Source organism: Oreochromis aureus, linkage group 15 (assembly GCF_013358895.1).
Source record: "Oreochromis aureus strain Israel breed Guangdong linkage group 15, ZZ_aureus, whole genome shotgun sequence".
NCBI classification, from domain to species: domain Eukaryota; kingdom Metazoa; phylum Chordata; class Actinopteri; order Cichliformes; family Cichlidae; genus Oreochromis; species Oreochromis aureus.
In genome coordinates this window covers 16,044,000-16,064,157 of record NC_052956.1, presented here as the reverse complement: position 1 = coordinate 16,064,157, position 20,158 = coordinate 16,044,000, and the positions used below count along the sequence as shown (strand labels likewise).

General features: G+C 39.0%; 1 protein-coding gene across 7 annotated transcripts in view; it reads right to left on the bottom strand.

Annotated features, from left to right (window-relative positions):
• Positions 1-20,158, bottom strand: part of lama2 (laminin, alpha 2) — a 202,470-nt gene that overhangs the window by 36,755 nt on the left and 145,557 nt on the right. For 5 of the 7 annotated variants that reach the window (XM_039599289.1, XM_039599293.1, XM_039599291.1 and 2 more), the window contains exons 33-39: positions 19,198-19,322; positions 18,977-19,063; positions 18,129-18,322; positions 15,093-15,235; positions 13,137-13,235; positions 11,112-11,223; positions 3,969-4,131 (exon numbers count right to left, since the gene is read on the bottom strand). In XM_039599289.1, coding sequence (XP_039455223.1) covers positions 3,969-4,131; positions 11,112-11,223; positions 13,137-13,235; positions 15,093-15,235; positions 18,129-18,322; positions 18,977-19,063; positions 19,198-19,322 — 923 coding nt within the window. The remainder of the gene's footprint in view (positions 1-3,968; positions 4,132-11,111; positions 11,224-13,136; positions 13,236-15,092; positions 15,236-18,128; positions 18,323-18,976; positions 19,064-19,197; positions 19,323-20,158) is intronic. The other 2 variants (XM_039599294.1, XM_039599295.1) reach the window with 1 other exon arrangement.

Sequence of the window (20,158 nt, the reverse complement as noted above, 5' to 3'; positions counted from 1 at the left end):
AAACTTATGTTGCAACATTCATGGCCATCGCATACACTTCAGCTGTATGAAGGTGAGAAAGTTGGCCAAGTGTAAACTTTCTCAAGCCCCTGTTTCAGCCTTTATATGAATTTAGGGGCTTTTTGCATAACACAGTGCATCATCATGAATGTTTCCAGAAAAGACTTCTCAAAATGAAAAACTTTAAAAGGAAAACTAGCCAATGGGCAGCAATGATTGTTTTGCAACAACCAAGACATTGAGCATTTTCAACTTGGACATCTTGTCATGCTGAAGACACCTAAATGTCACCACTTTACATTTTGGGTGGCTTGTAGCAAATATTCTCTTCCTTAGCTGGCTCGGGGCATCAGAGGATGTGTACATAGGGAAAAACTCAGACTCAGGGAAAAACATTCACAGAGCACCAATCTGACATACTGTGAAACTCTGTCTTTGGTTTCAAAGGCTGCAGGCGCTTTCACTGCAAATTGTGGTGTTTTCGTCTCTTGTTTGTAGCCACAAGTTTTTTCAGCAATGCTCAGGCCCAACAAGAAGACTGGGTCACCCGGCGTATTTTAAAGAGGCTTCTGCTCCAAGGTGTGAATCACAGAATACATGCCAATGAAAGCTCATAAGAACATGTAACACATGGATAACACAAACTCGTGTGAAGTCCTGTCTCAACAAAGATAAAGCACCGTTTATGTACAGGAACAGTCTACTTTTTTTTTTTAAGGTTGTGCTACAAATTCTGTTGAAACCATTTCTTTAACTGAGAGATGAAGCAAGTAAAAGATGCAATCCTAAATGCTTTTCAGCTCAACTTTGTCTGCCTACACTGAACTTGTTGCACAGAACACTTGATTGTGCGATGTGCCCACCAGCATGCATCTTAACCATCAATTATACCGTTTATTTCGATTCAATTCAGTTTTATTTATAGAGCCCTGAATTACAGTGCAACGTTTTTCTGATTTATGTCATTCACCTCTGGACACCCATATTGTCCAGTAAACATGACATGAAAACTAACTTTATTTAATCCCCTCATCCAGATTTGAATGCAGCTTTTACTTCATTGCAATTATTGCCACAAGGTGAACTTTTAGAAAGCAGAAATAATTTCAAACAGTTTAGTAGCCATATGCTTACCAGTGTGTCCTGTAATGAGTGCAATTTTTCACCTTCAGCATTAAAAAGGACTACAAGGATCTAGTGTCCTCCAGTTAAGAGTACTCAGAGGACAATTTCATATAATTTTGGGGACATATGGAAGGTAATGATTTGATCTGATGAAAATTTAATGAACCCTGTGGAGAATAGCAAGAGAAAGTCAAAGTTAAAAAAATATAACAGGCGCATCTAACAGTTAATTATTACAACATCATTATATACTAATGCTGCATGTGAATGAAAGTGACATTTGCAGCACACTGCAAAGTTTTTTGAACAGCATATTTACATAAAATATAAACAATATGCATAATTGTGCCAGCTTTGCTCATTTTAGCACTTGTTTTTTGCCAGTTTTCTTTGCTTCCCTCAGGGTTCAGTGAAATAATGCACTGTGAACTGACAGACAAGTCACTGAATAGCAGTGGCAACTTCTCTTTGTCTCTGTTTTTCCTCACGTTATCCCATCACAACTCGCTGTCCATCTGTTAGCTGTTCCCCTGTCCCTCGGTGACTTTTCTTCTCACTACCTGTTCTTTGTATGGCTGTGTCTCTCTCCGCTTCTGCCCCTGCGGTGATACTTTTAATTAACTCATCGACCTTGTCAACATTTACTGCTCAAAGAGACAGACAAAGAGAGGGAGCAAAGGAGGGAGGATGGGAATAGATTACTAATTCCATCAAATGCATTGAGAGAGACAGAAAGTGTGGGAACGCAAAGGGGGAAACATCAACAGGGCTTTAGGACACATAGCAATCCGATCTCTGTAAGTGGAAGTGGTTTACATCTGATACCCAGTGTCCAAAAAAAGAAAGAAATCAATCACAATCAAAGGAATGATGGGTTTGCCTAATTTAACCTCTACATATTACCTAACCATTTTCCAAATACTCAGTGCTGTGTTGTTTTACAAATGAAGGCGATTTTCTTTTATTCCTGGCATTCACGGAAAGTTCCATAAACAATTAGAATCTAAATGAAACTAGTTTCTAACTCTTGAAAATATCAAGTCTGACATCATTTGCAGTTTACTTTATCAATACACGCGGCAGAATTTTCTGTATTTAAATGGCCACAGACAAACATAGTGCATTTACAAAGTAATTACACACAAGTTTAATTTGTTTCCAAACTAATTTACTGCAAACTATAAGTAGAAATGTCCACTTTGTGACAATACAAAAGGTGAATTTGCAAAAAGCCAATTTGTTTCTTACTTCCTGCCTTATGCACACTCTACCCAGGCAGCAACCTTGTTAAAATCAAACAGAGTATTTACAAGTGAGAGAAAATCTCTGAAGCAGAGTGTTTTGTACACATTGGAACAATGTCCTGGCACGACTCACGATTTCATGAGTAAAAACAGCTCAAAGTAAATGCAAAGTCTTGAACGAGTGAGAGCAAAATAACTGGTGGAATCTTGGAGTCACATCAAACAAATGTGTTGATTTCTTTCATCTGCATCCTTTTATCTCTTCATTATCACTAAATTTAGAAACATGTTTCAAAGTGATGCTGAAAAGCGAGTTTGTGAATCAAATAAGCATTCATAACATTCAAGCTGTACTATTATAATCCAATATAACCAGATTGTTCAGAAAACCCTTCAGTTGATCCAAAACGCTGCAGCAAGATGATATTTCCCAGATGGTGGCGTCTCTCTTTGGCTTCCGGTTAAATCAAGAATTGAATTTAAAGTCATTCTCCTCACATTTTCTGTAGCTCAGGTGGTAGAGCAGGTCATATACTAATCAGAAAGTTGGTGGTTTGATCCCTGGCTGCTCCAGGTCTGCATGCCAAATATCCTTGGGAAACATACTAACCCCAAGTTGCTCTCCAATGCCTCCATCTTAGTGTGAATGTGTTTGAATGTTAGACAGGAAGCGCTTAAGGACAGAAAAAAGTGCTTGAATGAATGGGTGATGTATAATGTTGTATAAAGCGCTTTGAGTGCTCGAGTAAAAGTGCTATATTAGAACCATCCCATTTACTGTAGAAAGTCCCCTCATATCCTCCTCAATCAGGCCTCCTCACATCTTAAAGAGCCAGTAGTACTATATTATCTTAATAGAGCACTTTGTGGTATTTAAAAGCAGAATGGGAGGCTGAGCCTTCGGCTATCAGGCCCCTCCTCTGTGGAGCTAGCTCCCGGTTTGAATTTGTTAGACAGACTTAAGATTAGACTTTAAACTTTGGCCTTTTGATAAAGCTTATACTTTTGACCCTCAGCATCCATTGGTTATGCTGATATAGGTTCAGGCTGCTGCAGGACTTGTGATGTACTGGGCACTTCATCTCCACTCACCTCAATTCATTCTTTGTGTGTTTACATGGCACTGTTGTGTCCTCGCTCTCCTATATGGACTCTTGTCTTGTCTCCCCATGCTCTCCTTTCTTCATTTCGCTTCACCCTCATCCCCCAACCTGTCACAGCAGATGGTTGCTTCTATCTCAATCTGCTTCTGCTGGAGGTTTCTTCCTGATTAAAGGGAGTTTTTCCTTCCCACAATCACCCAGTGCTTGATCATAGATTTTTTTTGTCTGGTTGTTGTGATTTCCACCGTTACAGAAAGAGAAACATCAAGCATCCTCAAAAAGTGCCCATAGCATGGATGCTCACTTTTTCTCTTGTACTCAGACATGATTGCTAGCATATTTTATCTCTGTATATTACCACCTTATGGTTTGCACACACTCCGTTGCACATGTCTAAAACAATGGCTGGTCTGTTCACTTAGTTTTCCTTTTTTGTGTGTGTGTGGGAGAGAGAAAAACATGACCTCTGTACATATGTGTTCATGTGTTTCCATACTTGTTTTCCTCCTCTGCAATAACTTTCTTCCCTCCCAGCTGTCGTTGCCTCATCTCATGCAGCATAGCCTGGATCTCCTCCTTCATCTCGCTCAGGCTTTTTTCTGGAGTCCCACCTCTCCGTGAAAGAGACTGATTCAACTCAGCAGCCTTTGATTCGAGGTCTGGACACAAAGACACAATGTGAAAGTAGTCTGAATCTAGAACACGGCAGGTGGACAGACTCAGTATATGCAGTCACAGTTTTACAAGCATTTCAGATTCACTGAAATTTCCTCAGGGTTAATAATGAAGTTTTATACTTTAAAAATATATAGGTATTATTAAGTTCAGATGTTTTTATTTTAGTCACCTTAACAGTTCTGCTTAGCTTCACTAACGAACCTTTCAGCAACCAAGAGCAGAAGAACTTCAAAACAAGCTTTGAAACACACCACTCACACGTAATCAGCTTATGAAGTCAGTTTACACACTGACCAGCAATTCCTTTAATGACATATTCACTTTATATTTTAGCTCAGTTTTATTTTTTACTCTCTCCTGGGAAAATAATCTGGGTATTTTCAGTTGTTAGATGATCAAATTTAGTTTAAAAACAACATTAACACACCAGAGCTTGGTGCATGAAAGGGAGAGTCTAATCTATTTGTCAGAGCTAAAGATTTCTCTGTCAGTTCTTTGTGGGTTTGTCACTATGATCAGCTTCTTTGACATCATTCAGTAGTTAGTCTGTTATATACAAGGCTAACAGCCTATACCGAGAGGGTCAGTCTCCTTTTAGTGTATAGGCAATATACAGCCCAATTGTGTAAGCAAAATAACTCCATAAAGATGGATAAAAACATGAAAAAATGTCCTGTTTACTGCAAAGAAGTAAAAATACATTCTGAAAATGTTCACACCAGGCAAACTGTTCATTTACAAAATGGATAGTGGACACTCTTAAGAAATATCATTGGAATTTCAACAACATGCCTCAATTTTCCACATTCAGTCAGTTTACTGTCACTACAAAGAAACACACAAGAGCACGTCTTTGTCAGTTCGTAACACTGACAATAATTCTGATCTCTGGCTCAAATTAAATTCCTAGTTCAGAAAGTCACTTGCATGACTGAATCCAAAATGCAGTAAAAACTCCAAACATTATTTCCTCCTCTGAATCTGTCACACTTTCCCCAAACCCTCCTATGAGACAAATTGGGCAATTTGATGAGCACGTTCTGGCCCAAGGGCCATATACTTGACACCCGTGGAAAACGATGATTCAGCAAATGATTCAGCACAAATTTCATGGCAATCCATTAGCTGCTGAGAAATTTCAGCCATCACCAAAGTAGTGGACGGAAACTGCTCAAAATACTAAATTCATCATCCACAGATTGAATTTTCTAAACCTGTATGACTTTAATCTAATGATGGAAACACTGAGTGTTTTCAAGTATTATCCGGCCTGTTCAGTCCACAGCATTATTATAAGGTAGAATTATCAGAGGGACAACTCAGGCTGAGCAGTTTGGAGATAAAGTTAGAGAGGCAAGGCTGAGATGGTTTGGACATGTGCAGAGGAGGGATAGTGGATGTACTGGACAAAGGTTGCTGAACACTGTGCTGCCAGGCCAGAGGAAAAGAGGATGACCACATAGGAGTGAAGGAGGACATGCAGAGGACTGGTGTGACAGAAGTAGATGCTAGGGACAGTTTGAGAAGCTACATTTTGTTGTTTTCATTCCTGCCAACAGCTGCAAAGCAGAATTTAAAAATGCAGAAAACAGCATCGCTTCTGTGCACACAGAAATCATCTACATATATACACAGATGTACCACAGCCAAACAGATGAACACGCCAAACCTGATGGACGTTCTGTCTTTGGCAAAGTCTGACAGTAAGACACACAAACGCACACGCTTTCTCCTAAAGCACCATTCAAAGGAAAGGAGTTTGTCTGCCCCTCTTTAATTAAATTACAGCCAGTGAAATCTCAAACTAATCAATAATGAAAATACAGTAAAAAAAAACAAAAAAAAAACTCTATGGCTCACAACGATATTCAAACTGCTGCAACCTAATGAGAAGTGTGTCTGTGTATTTGCTTGTGCAAAAGGAAAACAGAAGAGGGAAAAACGGAATGTGTGTTTGTGTGGTTTATGTGTCTGCTGTAATGCTGCGATCCTTTCTCATTTGAAATGTAAACACAATATGATTAAAGTAAGTTCAAACTTAAATGGAGTATGTGAGTGTTTGGAAGGTGTCTGTGTACGGGTGGGCCTGAGTGAATGTGTGCGCAGTTGTGGCAATGCAGCATTTCCGCTCATTTAAAATGTAAACATGACGTGATTAGAGCCAAGACAGAAGTAAAGCCATCATGCTAATGAACAGCTGTACTGCATGTGTGTATGTGTGCGCATGTTGCATTTGTGTGTGCGTATGTCTATGAGTTTGTAAGTGTGTGTCACAGCCATATAATTACATAGTAGGATTTAAAAGCCAATTAAACACTTAAAACGTGGATGGAATCATATTATGCTATCTAGTAAACACAGGCACGCACACAGAGAAAAGTGTGTACAGTATTATTATGTGTGTGCATGTGTGTCTGTGTATGGCTGTGCATGCGCAGCTGTATGAATGTGTGTACACTGGCATCAGTGTTTGTGTATCTGGTGTGTGTGTGTGCATGCGCACGCGTTTGTGATAGCCACTAATTAAGTCTCTAATTGCTGCTCTCAATCATCCAGTGAGCTGCGACACAGTCTCTCTTTTCCTCTCTCAGACACACACACACACACACACACACACACACACACACACACACACACACACACGCACACACACACACAACCATAATCACACAATGATTAGGCAGAGGGCCAGAGAGCTGGGAGCAACAACAAGAAGAGGACAGTTTCATCACAGCCAGCCAGAATGGGTTGGTTTAGTAACTTTCTTTCATTTCACAAGCCATAAAATTTTCATAGTGGAAATCAAAATAATTAATTATTTGACTACACAGTTTTATAAAGAGCACACTTGTTTTTTGTTCCCACCTAATATCAGCAAAGGGGAGGAAGAGCCACTTATAAATAGATTTATATGTGCTAAGCCTAAGTACAATTCAATTACAGTTGCTCAGGATAAAGTGACTAAAACTAGAGCCACACACGCACATATGTAACTATTTTCACCAACCAGAATATTATTATTTTTTAAAGCTTTGACTGTCTAACTGGAGTGGTTATTGAAAGGGAAAATACAGAGAACAACACATTAGACAACAGGGAGCGACTGTGGAAACAGGTGACAAACCAACCTGCACTCAAGATCCACTTATTCGCTCGCTATGGAGCTTTTATCAGCAGATAAAGTTTGGGTGGTTGCCATGGAGCTGCAGTGTTTTTAGTTTTTCTGTCCAAGTCCATGTCTTTTGTCCATGCTAAAACACCTTTTTCCAGCCAGCATGAATACAAGTCATAAAAAAAACTCAGAATAGGGAAAAAAAACAGTTTTGTGACAGCAAAGTTTATCTAAAAATGAGAGTTCAAAAACAAGTCATTGGAGACTGTTTTAAATCGGCAGCTTTTTCTAATGCCAAACATGCACTGGGTTAAAAAAAATATCTTGGTGATGGCACACTGCATTGACTTGTGTCACTGATGTTTACTTTGTTAAATGTGAAAAACAGGGGAGTAGCTTTTCTTTCTTCACAGTTCATCCCACACTGGACCTGAGTCCACCCGCTGTCTGCAACAAACTGTTTAAGCTAGTGCCCAAATAGCCAGTTCACTGCTGGCTGTCCCTTGTAAACAGAGGCTTTACAAATGGGCTGATTTTCCCATGGCAAGAGCCATGTGCCAGGGATAACCACATCAGGGATATAATCTCAGTGACATACACAACCAAGAGTACAAAGGATTGTTCGAAACTGTTCATTTAGGATAGTTCAGAGTCTTTATAGGGATAACTTGCACATAAACTAACTTCATTATTCAAAACTTTGTCCATTTTCTTTTTGTTCCACCACTGCAACTACCAGAGAAAAAGTGTAGTAGTCCGCTTTAAGGCTAATACTGAAACAACAGGGACTAAGTGTGGTGTCGGCTGTAATAGTAGGTAAAGAAGAGCATGAAGGGAAAAAGCACTTTTGGCTAAACAAAAGCTCAAAAGCTACACGCTCAATTCTCATCCACTCCCACACGGAAGACTGCTAATGGCTTGGAATCCCTAAACAAAGCAGTGAAACCTCTTTTAGACTTGAGTTATCATCTGTTGTGTTTATTTTGTGTTGAGTCAAAGGAGAAAACTAATCACAAGCTGGTCACGAAGCCACTGTTGACAGAGCTGAAGGAGGAGATGCAGCAGCTGCACCAGCAAAAAAAAAGGACACTGGAGCTGAATTGAGTGACCTGCTAGTTACATATGCAGAGTATATATTTGTGTGTGCATGTGTGTGTGTGGGCGCATGTGTGCGTAAGAGAGAGCCAAAGAAAGAAGCAATCTGCCTGAAGTCGTCACTGCTGGAGGAAACCATCTGGAAAAAACTGCAAAGTTCTGAGAGAATCTTTTACACCAGCATCCTGCTTTTGGACAGTACTTATCCCTAAATCTGTGACTACATGGATAATATATGATTTGTGGTTAAACAAAGACACCAGAGCATGAAGAACTCAAACAAACAAATAAAAGTGCAGAAATACCTTTAAGTTGTATTTGGTTTTTAATTAACTGAAATTTAATTTAAAGGTGCTGTAAGCCAACATTATTCTGTAAACAGTGAATCAAAGGAACAGGGTTGTTTGAATTCTTAAACCTACAAAGATTTACTTCCGAGCTACAAGCTTGTTGTTCTAATTTTTTGAAATGAAACCTCACCGTTCTGATTCACCGCTCTCTTGCCTCTTATTAAGACACAGCAAAAATGCTTTATTGTTTTATTATTTATTGTTTTTTCCTTTAAACTCCACTCTGCAGTACATACTTAGCACCACTGCAACGAGCTGGTGAACACAAGCTGAACATTTACCATGAAAAAATATATTTTAAAAAAGCCAATGTGGGAACAAATCTTAAAAAAAAAAAAAGTGAAACATGAATGCGTGTATGCATGAGCAATGCTGCTCAAGCTATCATTTGTGATTGAACAAGTACAGTACTTTTCAATCCAGTCGCTTTCTTTCCAAGCCTCTAGATTACCATGACCTGCATGACTGAGTATTGTGCAAAGGTGTTGATCTGTTCTTCTCGGGAGAAAGAGTAACTTCTTAAAGTGTTCCTGATCAACAGTTTTCCAGGCTTTCTAAAGGTCTTACAAAATGTCTATTTGGACATTGGCTGCTTTTCACTCATTTTCAGTTCTTTCCTTGTAGCAGACAATTTTCAGAGGAATGTTTTTTTCTTCCTTTTTTGTATGTTAAGGCCCTAAACACTGAACTATGAATGATTCAAGTGTAAAAAAGGCACCGAAGTCAAGGAATGAACTAGTGTTGTGTTTAGACATAACAGACAACTTAGCAAACAGCTAGTTTGAAATTGTATTGTTAGGCAATGCCAATATTTTGCTTGCTTGGCAGTCCGAGATATGCTAAGCAAACACAAGCACCACGTAACAGATGCATCTGGCCCTTCAGTTTATCCATGTACTGTTCGTCAGAAACCATCTCAGTGGAAGACGCAATTTTTAAGAGGTGTCCCATATTCCACAAGAAGCAGACATTGCAACAAGGCATTGTCAAAATGTATAGAGAGATGTATACATGGAGTCAGGAAGCAGGTACAACAGTGAGTGGCTACAGCCATCTATAAAACATAGTGGAGGATCTATCATTGTTTGGGGCTACATTTCAGACAGCGGTGTTGGGTAACTTGTCAAAACTGGGTATTATGAACAATTATGAACACAGAACAATGCCATCAAGTTTTGATCCATCGGGCAATTCAATTTGGAAAAAGTGTCTGATTTACAACTGCTTCATTTTTCAGCATAACAATGATCCCAAGAACACTGCTAGGGCAATAAAAGCATACACAATGCACCACCATCAGTCACTGACATGGCCTACAACGACCCCGGACCTCAGCATTTTTTAAACAAAGAAGAGCTTTGAATGTCCTTCAAGAAGCCTGGAGAACTATTCGTGAGGACTAAAAGAAATTCTAAGAAAACCTGGCTAAGAGAGTTCAGGCTGTGCTGAAGAATAAAGGTGCTCATACCAAATATTGATTTTGTAGTGCATTAAGCTTGTTAGAATTGTACAAACTGTTTTTACCTTGTACAGTTTATTTCGCTATAATTATGTGGTCACATTTCAATAAATCACTGCACATATTTCCCATTTTCCGAGTAAAAGAAAGGCATTCTGGCTCAAGATTTTTGTGTAGCACTGTAGTTCATGTGCACATGTGCTAGATTGTGCTTTAGAAGCCTCTTTTGCCACATGAAGCTACTCTTCAAGGTAATGGAACAGTTGCTTGCCAACTACCTACAAAACGAACAAAGCCAACTGAGTTGTTGCACCCAATTATCTTGGTAGGTGCTCTCTTTATCACCGTGGTTAGCGATGCTGCAGCCTGCTGGATCTGTCTTTATTGGTCAGGCAACACTTTACTCCAGCAGCTGGCACAGAGCACTGGCAGCTGGCCCATCAGCGACTGTGTTTGAGCTACGTTTTCCATTAGTGATCTTACAAGGGGGTACTAAGATGTTTTGTTTGCCTCACTTTGAAGATGTCACACTTTCAAAGAATAATGATCGAATAGAACGAATACAAGCTGTTTACTCCGAGCAAATGCCGAAATGAGTCTTGGTTGTAATGACACTGCTCTTATCACAGTAATTATTTTATGTGCAATTCAACTTCAGTGTCATTCTGAAGATGGTGCATCTTTATTTAAATGGAGTTTTTAATGTGTTCTGTCATGATAATTATTCATTTCATTACGTTTTCATACTCTTCTGTCCCACTCTCCTGAAATGTAATAACCCAAATTTCCCATTGGGATCTGTTACGTGTAATATTCTCTAATTTAATGAAATGTACTCTAATGACAGATGAAACTAGTGAGACAATAGACAGATAAATCCTGAAATCCCAGTTGGCAGGATATAGAGGAAGCTAATAGGGTGGAGGTGCTTCTCATTTCTGCTACCTTTAGCTCCGAGCAGTGTGTCCCTGATGAACTGCTCCAGGTCCTCGGCTCGTTTATGAATCCTGTCAGCATCATCCTCAACCTGCTCTCCATCAGCAGACACCTTAGTGGCCTATACACAAAGACATATACGTTATAAAATAATGAACAACTGCTGAATAAGTGAACGTATCGACTTCTATGGAGCGGAAAAAAGAAGGATGAGAAAAAAAAAATAAAAAAATAATACTGTGCCAACAAATATAAGGATTAATGAATTACTGACATGAAATGAAAACAAAATATCAGACAATAACATGCTCACAAAGGACCAGGAAAACAAGAGACGGATGCATTTTTGACAGACATGAAAACAGTTCCATATACACTCAATTTAGCAAAAACGTACACGCACACACTGACAGAAAGAAAGTGTAGGTAATTACTGTTGTGATTTGACAAGACCATGCTATATCATTTTAGCTGGTTTGTGTGAGAGTGTGTGTGTGTGTGCGCGCGATGGGGTGTGGGGGATAGTATTGCTGTCAACAAATGTCAAGGCCTCAGCCCCTAAAAGGCTGCAGCTTGACAGCACGAATGTGAGTGTTATTTTTCTCCATTTGGTATTTTTAGGTCCCCTCCACTCAAAAAGTGTTTTTTTTCCCCCTTCTGTGTTGGTAAACTACTCTTACAGACAACTTTGACTCTCAAAATTGTAAAAATTGAGCGTGTATTAGACAGAGTTTGTAGAATACTTCATTATTTATGTGGTATATGAAACTTTAGGGTGTTAACTCTTCATCTTAATTACCTTCATGCATGGACTGATTTTTAAACAGGTAGCGCAGCCCTGAACTTTTATTCTGTGATGCCACAGAATAATAGATGGAATGAACTAGACTGGATTTATATATCACTCTATGGGCTTTCACACACATTCAAAGAGCACTTTAATCTGTGCGCTTAAGACCTGTATCTACCCCGCATTCACACCGAGTTTAGAATCACCAATTAATCTATCTTTGGAAAGTGGGAGGAAGCCGGAGTACCTGAAGAAAACCTACGCAGGCTCAGGGAGAACATGAGTAGGTGTCAGGTGTCCTCCGTCCTGCAAAACCCTCGACTAAACCAAACTGTCTGAAACAGAGTGTTTCCAGCTGTATATTCCATGCGAGATATGAAAACTTTGGAACTCTCTGGAGTTCATGTGTGACAACCACTTTATTTTATTAATATCCAACCACTTATCTACTCATCCGTGCCCAGCTGAGGGATATAACTGGCCAAAAGAAGCAACACAGAGCTCCAGAGGGTGGGAAAGCTATTCATGACATCAGGTTCGCTTTGAAAAACAAACCATTAAAGTGTAACTGCCATGATAAAGTGCTTAAAATGCCCTTTATGACATTTTTGACCAAGTTATTCTGCACTTCAGCTTCATTATTTTTGCATAGTATGGGAAACACCACTAAAAAGAAACATGCATGTAGAAATACAGGATTTAAAAGTTGTGTAAAAATCTGCTTTAAAAATTAGTAAAATGCTGCTTAGACCCTCAACAATACTGGTATATGTTAGCATTTAAAATCTAGATTATCTTGACAAAGAATGGAACAAAAGGCAATCAACATCCAAAGAAGAGCTTGAATCTCATTCAAGAAGCCTGGAGAACTATTCCTGAAAGAAAGTTCAAGAAAGCTTGCGTAAGAGAAGACTTTTAGGATTGTACAAACTCGGTTTTTACCTTATATCCTTTATCTGTATTTATGATTGCATGTTTCAGTGGACGGCAGCACTTAATTCCCAGTGTCTCAGTACTATATATCTATATTTTCACATCCCAGACAGCAAAAACTGTTAGACACAATGCAAAAGTTGTTCTTCCTGCACATCTGTTGCTTTAAACTATGATCTTAGTGCCTGTCACGATGTGTATTTGCTCTCCGGCTGCACACAAAGAAAGAGTGAAACAAGGATAAAGACAGGACGAAGGCAGACAACGATGGAGACAAAATTTGAGTCAAAAGAAAAACTCAAAGGTTTTACCCTGCTGTGTAGCTGGTCCATCTCCGTAACCAGTGATCCCAGGTTGGAGTCAGCCAGTTGCAGTAATCTCTCTGGAGCTTTCTGACGCGACAACATGTGCTGCAAGAGAGAAACAGAGAGATGAAGGAATTATAGAGAGAAATGTCTGACACATTTTGGCCCTGGGCTAGGCTTTTGAACTGTCTGGCTTTGTGCCGTAGAGCTAAAAAGAAAAGAATAAACAAGTGCGTGCAAAAGGCAAGGAAGACATAAATAATTCAATTGTAAACACATCTGATAAACATATTTAAATTGTCTCATAGTGCAGTGTGTATTAGCAATATAAATGTGGCAACTTTATGGAATTGTAATTAAGCACTTGGAAAAATTTGAAAAGCTCACTAAGGAGTGTTAATGCAGAATAATCCTTTACCTACAGAACATCTTAAGTGAGCTAAATCAAGAGTATCTCAATGTACGACCATATATTTGATTACACAGCACTTTAAAATGCTTTCTATTTGGGTTTTTTTTTTAAATTTTTTTACAATAAACCAAGTAGCAGTTATACTACATATTTTCTTTTGTAAAACCTTCAAAGCAGAAAACATTTCCATCCATTCATCCAGCCATCTTTGCATCCTTCTATACTGCTTGTCCAACTTAGGAGGCTATTTATGGGGGAGGGGCGTTTGCTGCCTATTAGTTGAAAAGGGTAAAAAAGTGGGGTACGCCCTGGACATGGCACCAGTCTATCACAGGGCTGAAACACAAAAGTACATATTTCCCTGTGGTGTGTGTAGGACTCACTGTGACTTGATAATTGTACCAGTGGTCTTTAGACCACTGGGGAAGTAATGAGCCCACTAGGGACTGACGCATCATAGTGAGGCCAAAAAAAAAAAGTTACAATAGAAAAAGAAGGCAGCATTTGAAAGGTTCACAAACAGAAGTAGTCGAAGTATTATAACATGTCATGTACATGTTACTCAATAGATTCATTAGATAAGTCTACCATGTTGTAGTAGTGTTAGAATGCATAATGAGTATCAGTATGCCCTACATAGAGCATTCAAGCATGAGTGTGACGTAAATCTGCCTAGTAACAGAAAAGGGGGCTGTACAATTCTTAACCCCATAAAACAGTTGTCTGAATATGAGAAAGACAGTTCAACACTGATTGGGTTGTTGAACTCACACATGTGTTCATTAAAATGCCGTCTAAATTGCACACGCCTGGATCTGTGGTTTTTATGGATTCTTCTCTCAACATTGAACCCTAACAAATGCCTCATAAAAAGTAGTATGCAACCAATGGTCACAACCATTGGTAACATTAGATACCAGCATCTACTGTTCTAATAAAAAAGAGTAAAAAGAGAAATGCATCATAACAAAAGGAATAACAGGCTAAGTCGGACGAAAATTAAAGTGAGTATTAAAATTCTCAAATTACTGGGTGTAAGGAAAGGCACCCATTAAAATGTTCCTTAGATGAAAGAAACAAGATTTGGATCTTGGAGCCTCACAAAATAAAACAAAACAAAACAAAACAAAAAAAGATGCAAAAGGTTCTCAGTAGAATATTTGATCCTGTTGGCAGGGGGGCTGGTGTAATGACTGACCTCACTGGAGAAAATTTCATCTCCTAACACAAGAATCTCAGTTTTTCCAGAATTCAAATGGAGGAAATTTGAAGGCATCAAATTGGTAATGGCAGTGAAGCATTCACTGAGGTAGGAGAGGCTACTGAAGTTGCTTGGCTTAATAGAAAAGTATAGCTGTTTATCATGAGCATAGCCATGACAGAAGTTCCTAACATATATAGTGAAAAAAAGGTCAACAATACCAAGCACTGAACCTTGAGGGACGCCACATATGAGTGGTCGAAGTAAGTCAAAGTAATGAAACCAACTGTAGTTATGACATGGGTTAAATAAAAGTAAATTCCAACTACTCACACATTTTTTTTCTTACCTTGAGCTCCTCTGTCATGTTCTCAAATCGGTACAACACCTTATAAGGTGGTGGAAGGGGTGTCGTCAAAGTGACCTCATTGATGATGCGTAGCAGGCGGTCCATATCGCTGATCAACAAACCAGAGCACTCATCATCGCAGGCTGGAGAAACAAGTAAACACACAGTTAGATGTAAGGCAGTGAGTCATGAGGGCAGCTAAAACCACAAACAGTCCTTATGGGTTTGTGTCTGTGTGTGAGCTTACATGTTAACTTTTCGAGAAAGTTTGAGTTTTGAGTGCATTTTTACAACTGAATGTGTGTTTATATGGGCGAGCTCAGAAACACATCAATAAGGGACTGTGGTGACTGCTTGTGTTTTTCTGTTTAAGTGGCTCTGGCATCAGAAAGACAGGGCTGGTGATGCATGAAATTCAGCGCGCAGGGGCAAAAGTGCCTACTACAAGTACACACTGCAGGCTAAAAACACACAGACAGACACCCACACACACAAATATGCACGGCGCACACCAGGGAATTCACTAAGACACACACATTCTTCTATATCGCGTGTGTATGAATTTCTTTGCCTTCTGCAGCCCGAGGCTGATTTATTACACAAATTAAAATTTCTGACAAGGGAAATCAAAGAAAAATTAAATAAAATAAAAACAGTTTCTACTCTATCAATCTCTGACAAAACAGCAAAACACAAATAAACCCATGCGTTCATGCAGTTTAATGCATACACAAAAACCCACACATATCTGCGCACACAGCATACTGTATGCAGGCTACATTGTATGTGGGAGTAAATAGCTGCTTGTCAAATCAAAGCTATTCAAGAAGCTCACTGATGAAGGATTGCATTCACTAACTTCAGCACTGAGGGAAAACATTTTGTACTACATAGATGGAGCTTGTAAGCAGTATGGTTCAAGTCTGCTGATAGTGGATTTTAATAATGATACACAATATTATTGTACATGTGTGAGTCACTATACAACTGCAGTTGTTTTATCACTGCAAACATTTCCAGTGTGCCATTGAAATGATATATATATTTACACCAAGCAAGTGTAATATTATATTGTAACTGTTTTCTATTGAAGTGTGACAATTATAGTAAACTTCTATTGATATAGTAAATTTTATGAGATTATAAGAGTTGTAAGGGTTACAAATGTAATGCAGTTCATGCTATAAATGTATAGTATATTTCAATTCTTGTAGGTTTCAAAACACCACTGAATTTAAAGGTGTGGCACTAAGCAAGTTCACAGAAACGACAGCGCAAATGTCCCCACCTGTGTCTTTAAAAAAACAAAAACTTTATATAGACAGACAGATAAAAGATGGACATTGAAGTTTGATTATAACATGAAAGTTATACTAATCACCAAATTTATGGCCAAAATAAGCAAGTTTCTAATGACTTTACAGTCAAGTACTTTTAAGTTTGAAAAGTGAAAGAGGAGATAGAACAACAACATATTTCAGGGTGGGACTAAAACCAAAATGAATCTGTATATCCCTCAGTTTCCCTCATGTGATGTCTGGTTTCATAAAAACAGGACAGTGATGGTCAAACTGCTCCACTCACCAACGGTCTCCATCTTCTGAATACTCAGTGATCTATTGTGTTCCCAATTATTTTGCATCAGACTGATAAGTCCGATGTCAGTTTGTCTAAATTAAAGTTACAACAATTAAAACATTTTCCCATTGTCAAAAGTTGACAAATTAATTGAATTATTTAATTTAATAGGGAAGCCCATTTCAGTGACATTGTAGTTCAGTTAAATCTAATTTAGAAATAAGCTATATCCTGACTTATTACATAGCTATAATGCTATCCACCTGTTAAGATCAAACACTAGCGATTCTGTTGGTCAGGCTTTGAATGTCATGTAGTGATGTGGATCTTGGTTTTAAAGCTTATATAAAATGCCCAGCAAGTTTCTTTTCCATTATTAAGCAGATATAGTCTTTTGTTATGATAGTGTACAGTTCATTCTCAATTTTCTTCCTGAATTTCTTCTTCTTTGGGTACGTTTACTAATGTACCCATTACAAAATCTATTGACATTAAGGGGTAATTCTTTGCAAACAGCATTATACAGCAAATTTAGGAGCTGCATGCATTTCCACTACTTCTGACTCCAAAAGTGCTCAGTGGCATTGGACAGAATGGGAGAAAGGCCAGAAAACAGAAAAAATGCAGAGTGCAATCTCTCTTCAACAAGTGAACAGCAGTGTGATCGCTCCATTCTCTGTACACCATCAGGACTTGTGATTATAGCCTGGACGTAGAGGCGAGCGGTTTGGTGTCAGGGAGCATTGCGGCACACGCACTGCCAATTTATGAACACACGCTTTGTGTCTGAACACAAAGACCTGAGCAAGCAATTTCCTCACTGACCTGACAGCAGCAATTTCACATCAGCCTCTGTCTTACCACCCTTTCTTCTATGCTCTCACTCGCACACATACACTTCCTTCTAGACATGCTAATGGCACCAAATTGGCCCTGCCATTATGGTCATATTAAGTTTAAATTAGCTCCAAATGACATTGAAATTATTTTCTAAATGACTTGAATCTGACTTCTGCCACGATCTCCTGTCTCCCATGGCAACTGGAGAAAGGAGCTCTGACTGTTCATTTGCATTTCATTGCCAAAATAAAGTAAAAATCACAACATCAGGTGACAATGAAGGCAGGTGAGCCACCAGAGGGAAGGGAACAGAAGAACAGAGAAGAAAGAGACAGAGAGCATGTCTGTGGGGTTCATGAAGCATGACACCCCCTGCTGCTACGCTGGGTTACTTCCACCACTGGTGGTAACTTTCACTGCAGACTAATCTTTATAATAAAATCTCTCAACTTCAATTTAAAGGTAAATGCATAAAAATTCCAGCCACATTATTTCTTGATTTTTTCATGCTTTATACTAGACCACTCTGAACAAAAACACAGTAAAAGATGAAGGAAAAAAATGAAATGATGAAGAAAACAAAAGAATGAGTAACCAAAAGCTGTGTGTTAGTCTTACAGATGATCCCAGATGGTCCACACACATGCCTATCCATGCACTGGTCACACGTCATCCCAGATGCCCCAACCCTGCAACGGCATTGGCCCGTGACAGGGTCACATGGTCCGGGCAACGCACCCCACAAGGAACACTTACACTCCTCACAGTGGCTGCCTGGTATCCTTGGGTTACCATGGTAACCGGTGGCACACCTAAACGGGGGGGATCACATAGAGAGAGAGTATTCAAAACTAACCAAATTTTAACATATATGTAAAAAGTTATCACAAATTATTTCACCAGCAAAATACACACAGTGGGATCCCAAGGTCTGAGACGTTTTCATGTAAACCTCAAGTGCGTGTCATTAAAGCAAAATTTAGGCATAGCACATTCTAAATATTCAAATTTTGCTCATTGTAATTATCATGAAAAAAAAATTGTCTTAAAAATAAAATTAACTTAAAATTTTTTTTGAAGGAAACTCCCAGTTCTTGACACTTGACAGCCATCTTGACAGCATTTCTATATAGTTCTATCAGGCTATAACTTTATCTAAATAAACAGGAAGATCTCAAATGTGTGCACACATCAGTGCAAACAATTGGCAATGCATTTCCAGGTTTGCCTGGTATGAAGTTGAAGATTGGCTCTTTGGGGATGGGCATGGGGCAACCGCCACTATCTTCTTTCCATATAATGTCTCTCTTAAAACTATCACTGGTCGACTCAGATTTTTGGATTCCACTTTACATCAACTCGTATTCCTTGTATTGTTCTTTGCATTTAAATATCCATGCAGTCCACATTAAAAGCCGATGATTTCTAAACTTCTATGCTTGTGAATTTCTCTGTATGTGTCTGACCTCTCACAGTGTTTGCCCTCATATCCTTCAGGACAGGCGGTGCAGCGGTAGTCATCAAACCCCTCTGCTACACAGGTGGGACTGAAACTGGATATGAAAAGAGATTTTTCACAGACATTGCAAAAAGGATGGAGAGGAGAGAGGACAAAAAAGAAAATGTGCATAAAATGATAGATTAATATTGTTTAGAGTTTGTAGTCATAAGTTGCAAGAAATTTTACTTATTCTGTGGGTTGGTAAGGGGGCAGGCGCAGGGTTTACAGTCATCAGGAGAACCTCGGACCACGCCATAGAATCCCGGTGCACAGCGTTCACACCGATCACCCTCTGTGTTGTCTTGACAGTTCTACCAACACAAATGCGCACACATAAAAATAATACTATGTATGTATGCGAAGGCACTCTATTTACCTTTAGTCATTCTCTAACTCCCCCATGACTCTAACCTACTCCAATATGTGGGTGCAAAAATATCCTCCATCCACCACCCAGAAATTCCTGGTGTGTGCTGGGATGGGAAATAAATACAGAATGTCACACTGAGCATAATGAAGACAACTTTAAGATACACACTCACACACACACACACACACGAAGAAAACTCACGTTGCCTGTCCAGAAAGCTTTTCATCTCTAAAATCAACAAATTTTCTAATTAAATTAACAGAAATTAACCTACACTCCCATTTGGACATTATTTTTGGAAATCACCCCTGGCACGATAAAAAGCGAGACACCAAATTTGCTTGAGCAAGATGATAAAACATTTTTTGGAATCACTTACAGGCATTTGTGGGCTAATGGGAATCTATTCAAGTGCATGTAGACTTTAAAAAAAGATCTACTGTGTTTTAGATGCTTTAATAAAGAAGAAATCTGTATATCTCTTAAGCTGTGTACAGTCTCCTGTGTTTTTCAAGTTGACAATGAATAATTGAAAAGATGACAGACTGGGTCACCCGTCATTACCTCCTTCATTACTGACAAAACAACACTGAAGAGGCTTGTTTTTTGGTGAGTGAGATAATTATCCTGGCACCGCTGTTCGAGTTTCACCAATACCAGAGAAGTAGAAATAATAGTAGCATACCTCCCTGCTGTCACTTCAGTTTTTGGTACTAACAACAGCCTTTTCGAACACTTTTGTGCTTAGCTTTGAGGTGGACACTTTAGAGACTCTCA